Source organism: Parasteatoda tepidariorum, chromosome 6, assembly GCF_043381705.1.
Source record: "Parasteatoda tepidariorum isolate YZ-2023 chromosome 6, CAS_Ptep_4.0, whole genome shotgun sequence".
Classification (NCBI taxonomy): domain Eukaryota; kingdom Metazoa; phylum Arthropoda; class Arachnida; order Araneae; family Theridiidae; genus Parasteatoda; species Parasteatoda tepidariorum.
Genome location: NC_092209.1, coordinates 44,623,894 through 44,641,402, shown reverse-complemented (window position 1 = coordinate 44,641,402; position 17,509 = coordinate 44,623,894). Strand labels below are relative to the sequence as shown.

The window sequence follows — 17,509 nt, the reverse complement described above, 5'->3', positions numbered from 1 at the left end:
TCATGTTATATCATTAAATTTAGTAATACTATTTCTCGGGCATTAGGTTTTAACTCTTATAAGAATATACATATTTTTTTCTGTTAATGTACAAATATTTTTCCGATGTGTTTTGGATGTTCCTTCACCAGAATTTCTGCTAACCATTTTGTTTTCGGTTGTACAAGAAAGAAGATCAAGCATTTTTCTTTTTTAAATTTAATAAGCCACATCAAAGAAGGAACGTTGCAATGCTACACGCTACATTAACGACGTCTCCAGAGTAACTGAATGACGGTTCATATAGAAATCGCAGGTATGCGTCTCATACAACAACGCCCCCTATAGTTCGTTGCGATCGCGAATAGCAAAACAAAAGACAAAAATTTTATCTACACAGGAAAATTGCCCTTTTTTTAACAAGAACGCTTAACTTTTCTGAACCTTTAAGACATGTGGCTTCTCATTATATTGGCTAAAACCCAAAAATTGTAAGCGATTACATTTATGATATTATTATATCAAATAATAAATAATTTTAGAATAGAAAAACTCATAAAAGTTATGCTTTCAGTTGCATCCGAGGAAAAATGTTTTGATGATATCGGATGTTTCAGTTGCGACCCTCCCTTTACCGACGGCTTATACCGTCCAAGTTGTAAAGTGCCAGAAGGTAACTTGAGCATTCGGTACTTATTGTTTACACAGCTGAACCGGAATGAAAGCTTTTTTATTGGAATAACAAATGACTCAATAGCAACATCGCCATTTGATGGAAGTTTACCGACCAAATTAATCATCCCCGGTTTTAACACAACCTTAAATGACACTCTGGAGTTTTATGTAAGTATATATTTAGTTTTAAAATTTAGCAAATAGTCCATGTCGCCTAACATTAGACGCGTCGCCCAATTATTAAGGTTGCTTTACAAGGGTTCTGTGGTCTAATGAAATTGCATTTTAAGCCATTAATGTGCTGTTTTTCAGAACTTTTGTAAGTTCGTTATAGTTATTTTTGTTATGTTAAGTTTCTTATTGAGTATAGTTTGTCTATTTCTAAAGAACTGCACTTGCCACTGGTCAATATGCTCTCCAACTTTTTCATCACAGAGGACCAGTCAATGTTTGACATTTTTACCGCGGATCGATGAGGTGAAGGCATTGAATATTTATATTTTAGATTACTTTGATTTTATAATTTTAATTTAATTGTATTTAAATGTGTCTTTAAAATAAAGTACAATTAAATGCGCTGTATTAATGCTACATCAAGTGAAGTCCACCTCTCGTTCTTGGAAAGTTGTACAAACCCGAAAGAAATATACCACAGGAAAAATTTTTTAAATAATTTAATGTTCTTTGGGCTACCTAGTACCATTTAAACTACAGACCGGTACCGGTCCGCGAATTGGAGATTGGGGACCATGTTCTAGAGCACTATCAATAATTATATGTACGAGGTTAAACTCTTTCAAGTAGGAACGTTGAGTTAGCATTTTAGGCAAATTTTAATATGGTTTGATAAGAAGAGTATCGAAAGCACTCCTCTCTAATATGTGCTTTTTCTTATTTCCATAACAGGAGACTACCATAGTCTCTGTGGTTGGAGGATTTCCTTTGGTAAACGGACTATAATGGAGCAAAGTGTCAATATAAAGAGAAACTCTCAGTTTAGGGAAAAGTGTTTGTGGCTAATTTTTTTTTTAATTATATGAGAAGTTACTCTAATATTGCATTGTTTAGACTCATTGAAATATGCAAAAAAAAGAATTATACATAAAGTTTAATATGTTTCGTCAGAATGGAAAAAGATCGCCAAATCGATGGTTTTATGAGTTATTTTTTAAATATTAAAGCTAATTGTAAGTTTAGAATTTTAGACAACTTCTTCAGAAAGTCAGTCTAGTTAAAAATTAGACTATTTATTAAAATTAATTAACTAACAATTAGTAACTCAGTTAAAAATTAGAGCTTTACTCTGGTTTAAGACGTTCAAACTAAAGGTATTTTTTAACTTATTTTTCTTGATAAAGAAATTTTTGAGAACACTTTTAAATGGAACAACTTTTAGGAAGGTCTGAAAATAAAAATAAAAGTTTTACACAGCTCTTCTTATTTAAAAAATATTTCTTTAATACTTCGATTTCATATCCAATTTTTTAACCAAATAATGTCGCAAATTTTTATTTACTTGCTATGAAATCAAATAATAAATATTCAACCTATAAAATATACTTAGAAAAAGTTTTATTAAGTATTTTTGTTAAATATTAATTAGCTTTTAAAAAATTTGATATCAATACTAGATACTTTTATCAAGATATGTGTTATATGTCATAAGGCTGTCCTTTCTTATCTAAAGGAGGATAATAATAGATGAAGTTTAGGGAAGAAAGGAAAATAAAAATCTAATCAGACCCTTAAAAACATTTGAAAAGGTTTTTCAAAGCTCTTTTTCAATAAAAATAATTTTAAAAAATGCAAAGCAAAGCTTTAATTTTAAACTGAACATAGTAACTCTCTTGAAGAAATTATCTGAAATCCAAATCGCATCGTATTCGATCGATATTCTCTCGTGTTTATGTGAAGGTCTAGTAAAGGTAGTTTTTGAATACCCAAAAAAATCCCCCCCCTCAAAAAAAATACCCAAATCTTTTACAATCAATCAATTTGCTTAAAAAGGCAGCGTCAGTTAAAACAAGCTAGACCCATTCTCGTAACCCGCCATTTGCTTTCCAACCATACTGTTAATTTTTGATTTTTGGATTATTCTATTTCCCTATACAGTTATAGCCATTAGTTTTGTTCTGAATATTTAAAGTAGTATTTTATTAGCATATCTATAATATTAAAAGAAAAAATTCGTATGTCTAGGTATGTGTGTCTCTTGTTATTCCAGAATCAACCATTTGTGGAAGATTCCTATATTTAAACAGCGAGTGCAAGTTGCAATTTCAACCAAAAGTTATTTCATTATCATCAATATAGATTATTATCTATTAACTCGTAGCTGTAGTTTATTTACGTCGCACTAGAGCTACTTAGTAGGCTATTGGCAACGGTACGGAAAACATCCCTGCGGATGATCCGAAGACATACCATCACAAATTTGATCCTCTGCAGAGGAGATGGCACCCCCGTTTCATATCATCTGTAAACAGCTATCGATAACACTGAGGAACAATTTATTTTAATATCTGCAATCAGTTTCACATTTTTAGTCTAATTTTTGCCGAAATATACAAGTTTAAAACGCTACATGTAACAGAGGGACACATAAATGTAGAGTCAAACTCAAGACAAAGAGTTAAGACACATCAGTATTAAAATTACATACGAAGCAATGTCAAGAAATGCTACCATACGCCATTGAGGCCTCTTAACTATTACGAATTGTTTAAGGAAGCAGTAAGAAGGAATTGTAAGAAGGAAATAAGGAATTGTAATAAGGAAGCAGCGCCGTGTTTCTCTAAAATTTTGTCGCAACATTTACGTGATCCCCTATTATATATAACGCTTTAAATCCTGTAAATTACGACAGAAATAGACTTAAAATGTCATTCCAGAAAAATACCAGTAGCTTTAGGAGCAAAACTAATTAAAGATTTGAAATCCCCCCTCCCGAATCATACAAGATTAAATATTCGTATAAATACTCCCCAGTATAATCCTTAGCATCAGTTTTGATGCTGGATATCACTGAGTGTAGTTAATCTTTATTTTGATTAGTTGAACTGCTAAAAATATGCTTTGCTAGACATAATAACGTTAAGTAGCCGGGACGGGCAAGTAATAAATAATGATTTTTTTTTTTTCAATTTGGCTCATGCGAATTTCAGTTTTCTGCATTCTTGTGTAGTATTGATTAATACCTATTTATTTTTGCTTAATTTTTGCTTTACCCCATTTTCTTTTAGCCTTTTCTAATTATTTGTAAATTCACTTTTTGTTATTGACTTGCAGAGAATAAAAGATGAATTGCTGAAAGAAAGTGCCTACAATGTGATTATAATTGACTGGACAAAAGACGATAATTATCCGTACGTACAAGCTGTTGCAAACGGGAGAGCTGTTGCTGTTTATGTAACTCAACTTTTAGAAATTATAAAAGTGAGTCATTTAAATTCATAAAGCATTTTAAATGTTATTTTGTTATGCCATTTATTTGAATTACATTACAAAATATCAAACTAATTAATTTTAGATCAAAAACCACTAATTAAGTAATATTTGTGGCAGGGTTGGGGTTTTGGACGTCCTAAATTGGTTTTGGACAGGACACGTGGGTTTTACTGTCTTAAACTAGAAAAAACTGTCCTAAACTGGGTAAAACTGTCCTAAACTGTTTAAAAGTGTCCAAAACTTTGAACTTTGGTAGAAGGTAAAAATTTTATAGGTGTAACCATTGTACACATAATAATTACATGCATCAATAAATATTTGATATTTTTTATACAATTTACTCTTACTTATCAAAAGAAAATAATATAATATAATAGGAAAAGGTTTATAATTTTTTAAGCTCCATAATTCATTGAACAACAAAAGTGAATACCTAATCCTTTAAATATAAATATGCTTTTAATGCTGATAAATAATGTTTTTGCATAAGGATAAATAATGCAATATTTAAAATAATTTTTTAAAAAAATACTAAATTTTTTTAAGAATTAACCTTTTATTTTTCACGTTATTTTTTTCAAAAAATGATATAATTTCCGCATCACAGGATGATAAAAAAGACAACTATGCTTTAAAAAAATTGTTTTTAAATATAAATATATTAGTTTAAATTGAAAATACAAAATAACTGAAAAATTTATTAACAGTTTTGAAGGGCATAACATCAGTTTCAGTTACTGACACTGGTGATGTATCACCACTATGCTAAAAGAATTGAACATGAATGAAATAACAGTATTCTTGAATAGTACTATAGATAAATAAACCTGTTTATGACTAACCAAGCACTTAGTCCCTAATAGCTTAACCTGTATGGCAAGGTCCAACTTCAGTTATGTACTATTGAATGAGAGGACCAATTGAACTTGATTACTGATTAATCTTCCTTTGTTTAATGTTTAAATTGAAGAGTCAAACAATATTAATAAAACATTATACTTTTGAAAACAAATATTCTGTAGTAGATTTAATTATCAATATGTTATTAGTTCTATGTTTATATTACCTCTTAAATATTGTTCTGATAAAATTGTGACATAATTTGAGCAAAAGGGTTTTGGACAGTTTAAGACAGTTTTGGACAAAGTGGTTTTGGACAGGACGGTTTAAACCAGGATTTAAACCTTGGATTAATCCATTCTGTCCTAAACCTTGCTAACTGCCATTTGTGGTTAAGAATGCCTTCATACATGAAATATACATGACCAGATATAAACCTGCGTTCAATTTTCAAGCAAAACAAACACCCTGAACAATTAATTGAGTCTTTAAGTACTACTCTAGATTCTTCATGGTACAAAAGTCACAACTTAAGCATATTTAGCAATTCATTCTAAATTTTAATTAAACTTCTAGGGTGACAATGAAATAGTGTGAAGATTTTTTATTAACTCGCAAACAGACATTATTAATAAAAGAATTATGCAAAACAAATGCCCTGAACGATAAGTCAAATTCTTAAGTACTAGACTAGAATATTCATGGTTCAAAGGGCACAACTCATAACAAGCACATAATAAACAACCTTATTTCAAACATTTTTTTTAATTTCCTATGAGCTGCACAATCAGTCTTCCCGCTGAGCAGACCTAGTGCGTTCTCCAGAAATGGCATCCACTCTTTCAGGACCACCACAATGGGTGAGATACCGTTGGCCATGTTAATTTGGACGTCTAGTTTCTGCCACACTAGATGGCAGCACCGAGACTCTATTTGGATGCTAAAGTGCACTAGGAATTTAATTTAGCTAGGAGCCAATAAGGGATCTTTTACATGCCGCATAATTATATTTCAAACATTGTATTTACGATTTCTTTTGATTGACACTTATAAGGTTGACTTGTAAGTCATTATTTATACAAAGCAGGTTTGTTTCACTGCAAATATTCTTTTTTTACAGACAGTATAAAGGCACACATAAATCTTTGCAAAAAATACATAATTCTTTAGCTTTTAATGAAAACCTTGTTTTTGAACTCTTTTTCCTTTGCATGCTAAGCTTCTCAAGACACAAATTTTTTTTACTAATGATTTGCAGTGTTTTTGGATTTAATCTCGAAATAAAAAAAGCTGTTTATGCAAGCTTAATGCAAGCTTCATTGCGCATAACCAGCATAATTAAATTTAACATTGTTTCATCATGCATGGCTTATTTGCAAATCTTTTACAAACCTTGTTGGCGTTTTGTGATACATTAAAATTGCAACATTAAAATTAATCTTACAGTAGGTAAAATCTGTATAACGACAACAGACACTTTAATTAACATTGCAAAAAATTATAGTTATAAATAAATATTCTTATTATATTACATTCTAGATTCTTAAAATTAATTGCATGTTTATCTGCAGAAAAATAAAGGCATCGCATATGAAAGCGTTCATATCATCGGACATAGCTTAGGTGCTCATATAGCTGGATGGATTGGAGAAAGATTAAATAAAATAGGCAGAATAACAGGTAACTTTGACTGAAACTCATATTTAGTTTCAATATTAAAGAATTCAAATTTTTTTCATACCCTAAACTAATAAGTAAGAACTAGCTAGCTTGAAAAAAAACTAGTCAATTTCAAAAATTAAGTAGTTTCTTTCAGCAAAATGTTTATCTGTGTGGATTTGCTTGTTTTTAATATATAACCCCCTGCTCGCTCAACTTACCGACACTTTACCTCGCATTCATCTTTATTTCATTTAAAAAAGAAAATGTCGATTTTTCAGAAAATAAGGATAAAGAAACATTTTTTATTTATAAGATATAAAGTTATTATAAGCTTATATCAGAATATTTTGTTAATAGGTTAATCATAACAAAATGAACGAATATTTGTATTTGAAAAATAAGCAACCATACTTAGAGCCAAACTACACTAATGTAAAAAAAATCCCAACTCCAAGAAAAAGTTATTGTAGAATAATGAAATTTCGACAATGTGTTTATCTGAGCAACATATGTAACTGATTGAAGTTTCAAGGTCACAGGTTAATGCAATGAAGATAAAAAATCATTTCAAATGTGAAATACTGGTATATTAATAACCGGTGTAATCATAAGAATTTTGATTGCAAGCGTGCAAAGGGCATGCATTGTGACATACAGATGACGTATATCATTTTGTGAGATGGAGTTCCATGCCAGTTGCACTTGGTCAGTAAATGCAGGGATAGTTGATGTTGGCTGTCGATGACGCTTAATTTGTCGTCCAGTGATGTCCCATGCGTGCTAGATTGGTGAAAGATTTGGTGATCTAGCATGCCGAGGAAACATGTCAACATTCTGTAGAGCTTGTTGAGTTACAACAGCAGTATAAGAGCGAGAATTATCCTGCTGGAAAATACACCCTTGAATGCTGAACATGAATGGCAAAAGAACAGGTTGAATCACCAGGTTGAAGTACAAATTTGCAGTCAAGTTACGTGGAATAACAAAGAGAGTGCTCCTGCTGTCATGGGAAATTACTTCCCAGATCATAAGTCCAGGCGTAGGTCCAGTGTGTCTAGGTCAGAGACAGGTCGGCAACCGGCTCTTACCTGACCTCCTTCAAACCAATATACGGCTATCACTGGCACCAAGACGGAACCGAATTTCATCAGGAAACGCAGTAGATTTCTACTTTGTCCAGCAGTGAGCTCTAACCACTCACGTTGTAAACGGCAGTCTTTCCGAGTAAGTGGATGTAAGATACAGGGAGTCTCGTGCGGAGTTGTACTTGAATTTGTCGATTTGTTACAATTCGTTGTGCCACTGCAGTGGCAACTGTAGTTCAAATTTCTGAAGCATATGCAGTGTGGTGTGCCATACCATATGCCCTACATGGCAGCCTTCCCTCTAAGTAATGCTGCGTGCCCATCCAGATCTTCTTGAAGAAATACCTTCCCTTGACCACTTCTGCCAATAATCATGTACAGCGAGTTGTTCATCTCCGGGAATAGAGCGTTCCAATGAGGTGAACCGGGTTCGAATCTCAGCGATGGCTGATAGATACGAATTCTGCACCCAGCTCACACCGACCACAATGCTGACGCAAAATATCCTCAGTAGTAGACGGATAATGGGTTAGAGTCTCCTTGCAGTCAGGCCAACTGTGATTTTCCTATCCATGCTACGCAAATACGGGTTAGTTCCATCAAAAAGCCCTCGATGGTGGCAAATTTCTCTTAATACTTGATCCAGAAGTTCCATTGTCTTCTAGATTTGGTTCAAAATTACAAGGCTACGAGACTTAAAAGGAACATTGGTAGTCGTAAATCCAAAATTGGGTTAGCTGTTCAACGACTGTTATAATTTCATGCACAATGAATACGTTTCTCCACAGTCCTTCGGGGAGAGGAGATCCATCTTCTCGCAGACCTATTACACGACCACGTTCAAAGTCATTGAGCTGTTGATAATGGCTTCTTCGTCTTCTTAAAGGCATTCTTGACTAACATCAACTCTCTATGTCGAAATTTAACCAAAAATAACTCTTACAAACTGTAGAACGCGTGTTTAAAGCAACCCTGATTTGTATGTTCACAGTGGAGCTACTAGCGCAAAACTTATGCACGAAGCGCGAAATTTAAATAGACATCATCTTTAGTTGTATAAACAAGTCTACCAAATTTAGTTTTATTCCGCCGTCATTGTGTATTTAAACTTATGAATAGGAGTAATAAGCTTAGTAAGAATAGTGACACAATAAAAAATAAGAAATGCGAAGTAATTTTTCTTTGTTCACAATAGATAACGATATCCTTATATTGCCTTTTAAATTTTCAAAAATTTCGATTTTGAATGATAAAATTTAAATCCGGCAGTATCTACTCTCTTTCGCTTAGTTTTTTTATTATTATTTCACTTATTCATTATTTTCATCATTTTTGATATCAGTCTTTCGCGAGCTCATGAAATGATCGTGAGTAAGAAATAAATATTTTTCTACAATAGTGGATAAAAATCTTCATTTAAAACAAGAAAAGCGAAAAAGTATTCCGAAAAAGCATTTAAAATTGAAATAAAATTTGTATTAATTGGAATTTCGAAAAAGAAAACACGCTTTAGGCTATAAATGAAAACGGTCTTTTCAGCCCGTCAAATTTTAACTCTGTAGTTGCACTTCAGTGGGCAATAAATTAGCTTGTATGAATTTTTTACAACACTCAGATGAAAATTTTCGAGCTAATAATCAGATCTTACTTTTATTTTTTATTCTATCGTACTCCTTATGCACTTTTTTACTCACCTTCTAAGTTTCTAAGTCTAATAGTTTCCATGAAAACAAAATGTAACGTAAAGAAAAAAGTGAGAAAAAGTCGCATGAAAAAACGTTAAAAATTTCATTTACCTTTGAACAAATCAGAATTTCAAAACAAAAAACTTGTGTTAAGTTTATAAACAAATTTACCCCTTCAACACACCAAATTACAAGCCTGTAATTGCGTTCCAGGACGCCCAGTGGCTGAGCGGTAGCGCTTCACTCTCCCGTGCCACAGGTACTGGGTTCGATCCTCGGGTCGGGCAAGGTTGACTCAGCCTTTCATCCCTTCAGTGTGTCGATAAATGAGTACCAAGCATTCTTGGGAACTAAACACTGGGGGTTTCGCGTTCGGCTGACCACCTGACCGGAACATCTGCTCCTGCACCCCAGAGCCCAAGGGTAAGAAAACTGAGATGGACACAGTAGGCCTTGGCCCTCTATGGGCTGTCGAGCCACTGAGTTTAGCTTTAGTTGCGTTCCAGCTGCCTGTAGAGAGACCCGAGTGGTATTTTTTACTACCAATTTAAAAGTTAATTACGTCATGTTTTATTATTTAATTGTCCTCCCATACCTTCCGAATTGTCCTCCTAATTTCTTTATACCTGCGTGAAGTCCCTGGCCAAATTATTAGACTCACTGAAGGTTCTATGTAAAATCTCAATTATCATGCAATACTATACAACTTTATCATTTTTACAAGACTGAAACCGGTTTGCACTTGTTTAGGTTCGTGTATTAATTGGTTAACATTGTAATGCAATACATTAAAAATAAATACAAATAGGAAGTATATAAAAAATCTCCCGCATAAAAACCTATTACATTTATGTTTGAATATATGTAATAGGATTGAATAATGTTGAAAATTATTCCACAAAACTCCAGAATGCAATTACTGTGGTGAATATCAATCTATTGATCACTTGTTAATAAATTGTTCTCAATTCCAGACAATCCGGGGCAATAACTTTAATAATATTGGCCAACATCAATGCTATGCTAACCTGACTTGTAGAAATATCATAAAAAAGATTATTAAACAAACTTTAGAGGATGTATTGGGGGACGGTCTTTAATGTCTCGGAACTTGTTCCTTCCAGCTTGGGTGTCTCATTTTTTTTTTCTATGTCTTTTATAAACTATTCTTCTTTTACTTGCTCCAATTTTATTGTTACTTACTTTTGTACTATTTAATTGGTTTTAATAGTAATGCTTTTAATTGTTTTACAATATTGTTCTCTTGTAATTTTTGCACGTTTATCTTTTAAATTGCTCTTTTAAATTATTCTTTTAATTGACACTTTTAATATATTGCTGTTTTAATGTTTAGCACCTTACATGATTTTAGCTGTTCTACGCCCGCCATGTTCATGGGCTGTTGCCATGTCTGATGTGTATTTTATGTAATTTATGTTTCTACTGTTCTCTGGATATTTTTTTTTGATTTTAATAAACATTTACCCGTATGCCCTAAATAAGGGCGGGTCGGGGTAAATTCTTCCATTATGTTTGAATATAAAAGTATTGCATATAAACTGGTGCAAAACATGTCATTGTTAAGAAACTGCAGTGCGTCTAGTAATTTGGTCGAATTATTATAATATACTAATATAATGCATGATATAATTAATATTCTATATTTATATAATATATCGTCTAATTTATCCAATCATTGAATTTATATTATACCTGGACTTAATTTAACCAATTAATAAACGAACGTAAACAATTGCAAACCGGTTTCAGTCGCGTAAAAAACAATAAAGCTGTATATTATCACCTGATAATTAAGATTTTACATAGAATCATATAGTGCGTCTAATAATTTGGCCACGGACTGTAATTTTAAGGGTTTTAAATCTTATAGTTTTTGCACCCTGAAACAAAATGCACCGATAAGTCGATCGCTCAAAACATTGAGCACGACGGAGCTTACTGTATTTACTAAAGTGATTTTCGAGATTTTTTATAATTGTATCATTTCTTCTTTTTTTCCAGGCTTAGATCCTGCAGGCCCATTTTTTCAACACGCCTCGGATGAGGTGCGATTAGATAAAACTGACGCCAAATTTGTAGATATAATACATACAAATGGCGGAAGCAATATTGCTCAAGGTATTATTGTTCTCTAAAATACTTTTTAGTGCACTTTAATCACACAAAAAAATATTTTATATAAACCAAAGATCTTTTTATTAAATTTAAAAAAATGTAGTCTCTATATCGATTCTCCCACTCCCCACTTTCCCATGTTCCAAAGCTCTAGAATTATGCACAAGTATTTATCTGTTCCTAGTGATAAAACGAAATTTCGTAATTTCACAGTTTTTTTAAAGTTAAAATAGTTTCTTAAATAAAACTAAAGTATAGGCCGCAATTCAATATCTCCAATCAGCGCAATCTCTCGCTTTTCTTAAAAAGAAATTAAAAGAACCTTAAAATAGAAATGGTATCAACCGATAAACAATCCACCCTCTTTCTGATGCTTCAAAGCTCTAAAATTGTGAACAAGTGTCCGTTACAAATAATATGTCACTTTATTATCTATAAAATTTTTAATTTGAAAAAGTTATTATAATACAAATTTAAGTATGAGTTACATTTTAAATCTCCAAACCAGAAAATGGTATTAGTGTGCAATTCTGATGGTATTTAATTGTGATGAGATTAAAAAAGGATATATTTCTGCTCTGAATACCGTTTTTCTGAAAATTTATTATAATTTTTATTTTTTTTATGGTCATTATTGCTTTCTAATATTATTTGTAGTTTTGGTTTTGAACTCAGCGTGGTAAAACGGATAAACTAACTGAAGAAAAAAATGATTTAAGAAATCAAACCTGCTTTCTTAGTTCTTGTGATGTAATATGTAGCTAAAAAATAGGAAAATTTTTAAATAAAGATATTAGTAACAGCATTTTAAAATGAACTAAAACTGATAGTATAAGAATGTGTTCGTGAGACCTAAAAGTAAAAAAAATTGGACACATACCTTTTGTATAATGCTGCTGTGCAATTGAAAAAAAATAATGTAAGTACTTCATGATAGATTTCGAGAAAAGTAGCTTAACAACTATTTTTTTTCTATTACTAATGCTATGAAAGTTAAAATAGATTTTTTAAAATTGATGAAACAAGATTTATTTTTGAAGAAAAATTCAGTATATATAAATACAGTTTATCATATAAAAATGCCAAATAAATAAGAATCTCAATTTTGACTTTTCTTTTTTTTTTTNGACTTTTTTTTTTTTTTTTTTTCTTTTTTTTTTTTGCGCATACGTTGATTTTTCTTTTGCATGGCAGTATAAATCGAAAAGCAATGAAAATTTTCCTCAAGTCTTTCAAAAATGATTTTATCAACGTTTTTTCTTCTTTTTTTCTTCTTTTTTTCATTTTAGGTGTAAGTCACTAATTACTTTCTCTTTTTAAACTTTTTATTTCATTTTTAGTTGTTTTCAGTTAAAACAATTATGTTAGGAATGTAATTTATTGATGATTTTTTAGTGGTTGATATATGCGCAATATCTTTACCACCTTAAGAAATGTTAAAATATCATTGAAAAATAAGTGGTTGAAATTTCGAAAGCAAGATTCTGTAGTCACAGATATGAAAGCAAATTAGAAAAAACGCAGTAAAACACAGCGTAACAGCTAAAATTGATTTCAGTTTTAAAGATCCCTATTAAAAGAAAAATGCATAATTGGAAAAAATCTGAAAGTTTATGAAGTAATTTAAATGATTGAATTTTTTTCGCTTTTTTTTAATATTTATTATTGGTAATAAATAAAAAAATTTAAAATTTTTCAAAATTTATTATAGGCATAATTACACCTTTAATATTTTTGGTGCTATTCAGAAATAATAAAAAAAAACTTGAATAATATGAAAACATAATGAATGAAATTTAATAAAAACAATTTTAAAATTCCTTCTTTTACTATTATTTAATAGAAGAAATTATTTTTTTAATTACAAATATAGAGGGAAAAAAAGTAATGAAGGAATCAAGCGTTTACTTGTCATAATATTAAGACCTCCCTCTCAGACTTATTTCTGCCAGCAAAAAGAAATATATATTATTGTTTTCTTCTTTAGTTTAAGTATTTATTAATGCATGATAAAGTTCCTCTTTCTCGTCAAACATATATTTATTGTTTATTTTTACCAACCTCTTAAATTATTAATTTATCTCAAAATGAATATTGTATCTATATTTTTAGGATTCGGCTTGTATGAAGCTATAGGGCATGTGGATTTTTATCCCAATGGCGGAACTAGACAACCAGGTTGTGGGGATACCACCATTTTCAGTAAGTTGAAAAGTAAATCTCGTTGAATTCGTTGCGAATAAAATCTATTGTGGAGCCCGAAGGTCCACTGTTGCTTTTCGTATACTACAATACATATGATTAAATCAGATCACTCACAATATTTAAACATAAACACGCAAGCCGTTGTAGCAGAGTGGTAGGAGAATCGGAATCCGCTAAGATCCACCGAGTTCATACGATATACGTACCCTTAAAATCTATGGAATCAAAAGTCCTGTGATTGACAGCTGAGCAGCACCATGAATACGAGTATTTGTAAAAAATTTCCTTCTCCTTCAGATCTGTGTCAAAATTGTGGGAGGGGCCACACGAATGAATAGTGCTTCCATTTATTCGAAGCGCTTTAAGCTCAGACGTACCCTTGTAGAGCTCTTTTGCCAAACGAAAGGTGCAAATTCTTGACTTAATTCGCAAAGGCGTGCTCGACTTGTCGAAGTATTATACGAAACATCAAACATAAAATTGCGCACAGGATATAATTGCTAAGCCTACTATAACTGAATATTTCACTTTAATGCCTAATTCTAGATTTTGAGAGGATGCATTTATAAATTTAAATTATTGCAGTTGATAAGCAATTGTGTCGTGATTCTTAAAGAATTTTTAGGAAGTGTTTATACCTGTGTAAAGTGTGGCATTGTCAATCTAAACACGACTTATCACTGAAATCTTTTTATCACCAAGCCAGAATGTTTATCCTTTACATAGAGCTTTTAGGACCATTGTCTTTTAGATGACTAACCACCAGTAATGGGTTTCTTAAACACAGTATTTTATATATGACTTCAAAATAAATTAAATGAAACTAATAGTAATAGTTTCTATTTATATACTGGGAAGAGGGTTATACTTTGAACCAGTGTAGAGATTTATGTCCTTTAGTGAAGAATTTAATGCAACCGCAGGTACAATCTGCTCTGTTGTGAACCATCTCAAGGTTTTCAGGCCTATGCTTAGTAACTTTTGTAAATTTTCTAGTTGCTAAGTTTTTCATTTCTCATTCAGTTTGATTAGAAGGTAAAACACTACAATACTTACATTTTAGGTCAAAACTAATTTGAATAAGTAAAAAAACATCAATGCCTGTCAGATAAAATATCAATTTTTGGAGAAATATTATTTATTCTTGTTAGACCTAACAAAATCAGAAAGAGAGTGTGCTTGTTGCACCTTGCGTGCAGAGCGAGTTTCATTGGCCCATTTAGGACAAATATATTTTCCAGTGAATGTTACCATTCACAACATATAAAAAATTTTACGTTCTTAGTAAGGCTATAAATTTATGAAATATTCCAGTAAAGTATTGTTTGATTGTACGTTTATCATTCATTCGATGTAGTTTAGATTTCACAGGAAATTATCATCTAACAAAGCTAAGAACCACAACATGATTGTTGTGATCCAAAAGAAAGCATCCAAGGTCCAATGTACAATATAAGGTGTTCCAAGGAACAACATAATGCTATACCTTGCACTAATTTATTATTTTTTTTCACAGTAGTGTATAACAGTATTTGTTCATTTGTTCCCAAGTAATAAATTACTTTAAGTATTACATTCCACATAAAAAATAAAAAGTCGAAATTGGTTCAAAGTTCAGCAGTCTTCCTTAATTTTATTTTTTAAACCTTTTTTTAAGTATATGTACAGTAAGAAATATAAACACTATGCATTTATTTATAAGCTATCAACTAAATATTTAATAATCTCTATTTTATTCAGATGTCATAGACGCCAGGACATGCGCTCACACAATATCATTAAATTACTTCAAGTCCTCGATTGCTAAATGTAAATTTCCAGCTGCGAATTGCAAGAACTACAGAAATTATAATAACAAAGAATGTTATTGCAATAACTCAATCATGGATTATATGGGATTTCATGCCAAGAAAATACAAGACAATGAAAGTCATGAACTAAAGTTTTATTTATATACTACTGCGTCACCACCATATTGTCACGTAAGTATTTAATTTTTAAAGAAATAATTAGCTTCCAATTTACAGCCCAACTGAAATTCTTTGAAAGCTCAAAACTTTAATTTAAAATAAATTACATTCTATATACTTCAGGCTAGGTTCTAGTTAAGTTGTATGAAAAAAAGACATATATCGTTTATTTTTCATTTTATACTTGGAATGTGCATATCCTCTTAGTTAATTATCTCCAACAATTACTATATTCAAAATAATATTAACAGAATATATTCGAATAATATTCGAAATAATACTTACGGATTCATGGATATCCTGTTGAATTCGACAGTTTTCTGCAACTTTGCGTTTCAACATGTTCGACAATCTAATCTAAGAAACACACAAACGATCCATGCAGATTACATTTTACAGACGTTTCCAGAAATGCCATCACTTATGTAAAATCTATCGGAGATAATTTTTGTAAAAAAGTGACTACATGCTTTAAAATACATTTTTGTAAGGAAATAGACTTGTAATACATGAAATTATTATTTAAAACTCTTACATTGTAAAACGGAATTGAGCAAAAATGTGTCAAAATAGCTCCGAAACAAATAATAATCGACTCTTAAAATTCCATGTATTTAAAGTTGAAACATAGAGGAATTTTAAAATTAAAAAAAGAAATCTCGATTAAAATATTTGAAAAAAGGTTTATAATCATTTGATCTCCATTTTTTGATGAGTTTTATGTCCATTTAATGAACATTTTTCAATAGTTCTTCAATTTACCTATACAAAGATAAACAATCTCTTCTATTTTCTTCATAAATAAACACTGAATTTCAAAAATAATGATCTTAATATCAGACCTTTTACCTTATTACATTCGTATCTTTCCAATGGTTAAATGAAATGAATTAACACAACTGGTTAATTATCCTATCAACCAGTTATGATAATTCATTCCTACTTAGAAATCTTACTTAATTTACATAAACTATATCGTCTTTTCCCAATTCTTTTCAAAAACTCTAAAAAATATTATTTATAATGGACTGGCTAATTTAGAGATTTTTTCTATTATAATATTGTAAAACTGAACTGAGCTATATGAGAAATTAAGTACCTCGCTTACCCGAAATCTCAAATTGAGGAGCTAAGCTCAAAACGTACTATGTTAAAAAAAAAAATTTGTACACATAGGCACAAAAATACTTTTTAACAGTGCGCTATTTCTGAAATTTTAAACATTAATTTATTTTGCTTTATTTGTCACTTAATTTTACAACTTACATTTAGGCCTAAAAGTGCTAACGCCCAAAAATACTATTACGCCAAAAAATACATTAAACACAAAATTCTTTTGCAAATTTCATTACTTTGTTTAAATTTTGAATTTTGAAGCTTTTAATTCGTACTTTACAATTTTTTAGAATACCACTGAATGCTTTATTCCAGAAAAGGAAACTGAAAGACAAGGATTTGTTTTAGTCATGATTGAAGCCTTCTTATCACTGACTATTTCAAGTATTCAAAAACTAACAAATATTTTATCCAAGATCGGAAGTTTCTTCTATTCAGCTTTTCAAATTTTTCAAATTTTTACTTAAATAAATATGTATTTAAAATTATTGTTTATTATTTATTTTTATCTGACGCTTACTCGTTTATCACAAATTAAATCTTGTTGATACAAACATTTAACTCAAGTTCAATTAACTAAAAAATAATAATTTTTAAATTATATGCTTCATTATTCAAATTCAAAGTTTGTTTTTTATTTGATAAGTTATTTTGAGTTTATTCATTCAGTTTCAATGCAAATATTTTGAGATTTAAAACTGGAAAATAA

General features: G+C 30.7%; 1 protein-coding gene across 1 annotated transcript in view; it reads left to right on the top strand.

The window, feature by feature from the left end:
* The window catches only part of LOC107440353 (pancreatic triacylglycerol lipase-like), a 20,122-nt gene extending 2,834 nt beyond the window's left edge, over positions 1-17,288 (top strand). The window contains exons 2-8 of the mRNA XM_016053258.3: positions 554-822; positions 3,943-4,089; positions 6,513-6,621; positions 11,396-11,512; positions 13,622-13,711; positions 15,455-15,696; positions 17,091-17,288. Of these exons, the coding sequence (XP_015908744.2) occupies positions 554-822; positions 3,943-4,089; positions 6,513-6,621; positions 11,396-11,512; positions 13,622-13,711; positions 15,455-15,696; positions 17,091-17,267 (1,151 nt within the window). The 3' untranslated portion in view covers positions 17,268-17,288. The remainder of the gene's footprint in view (positions 1-553; positions 823-3,942; positions 4,090-6,512; positions 6,622-11,395; positions 11,513-13,621; positions 13,712-15,454; positions 15,697-17,090) is intronic.
* Positions 17,289-17,509: the final 221 nt, after the last annotated feature.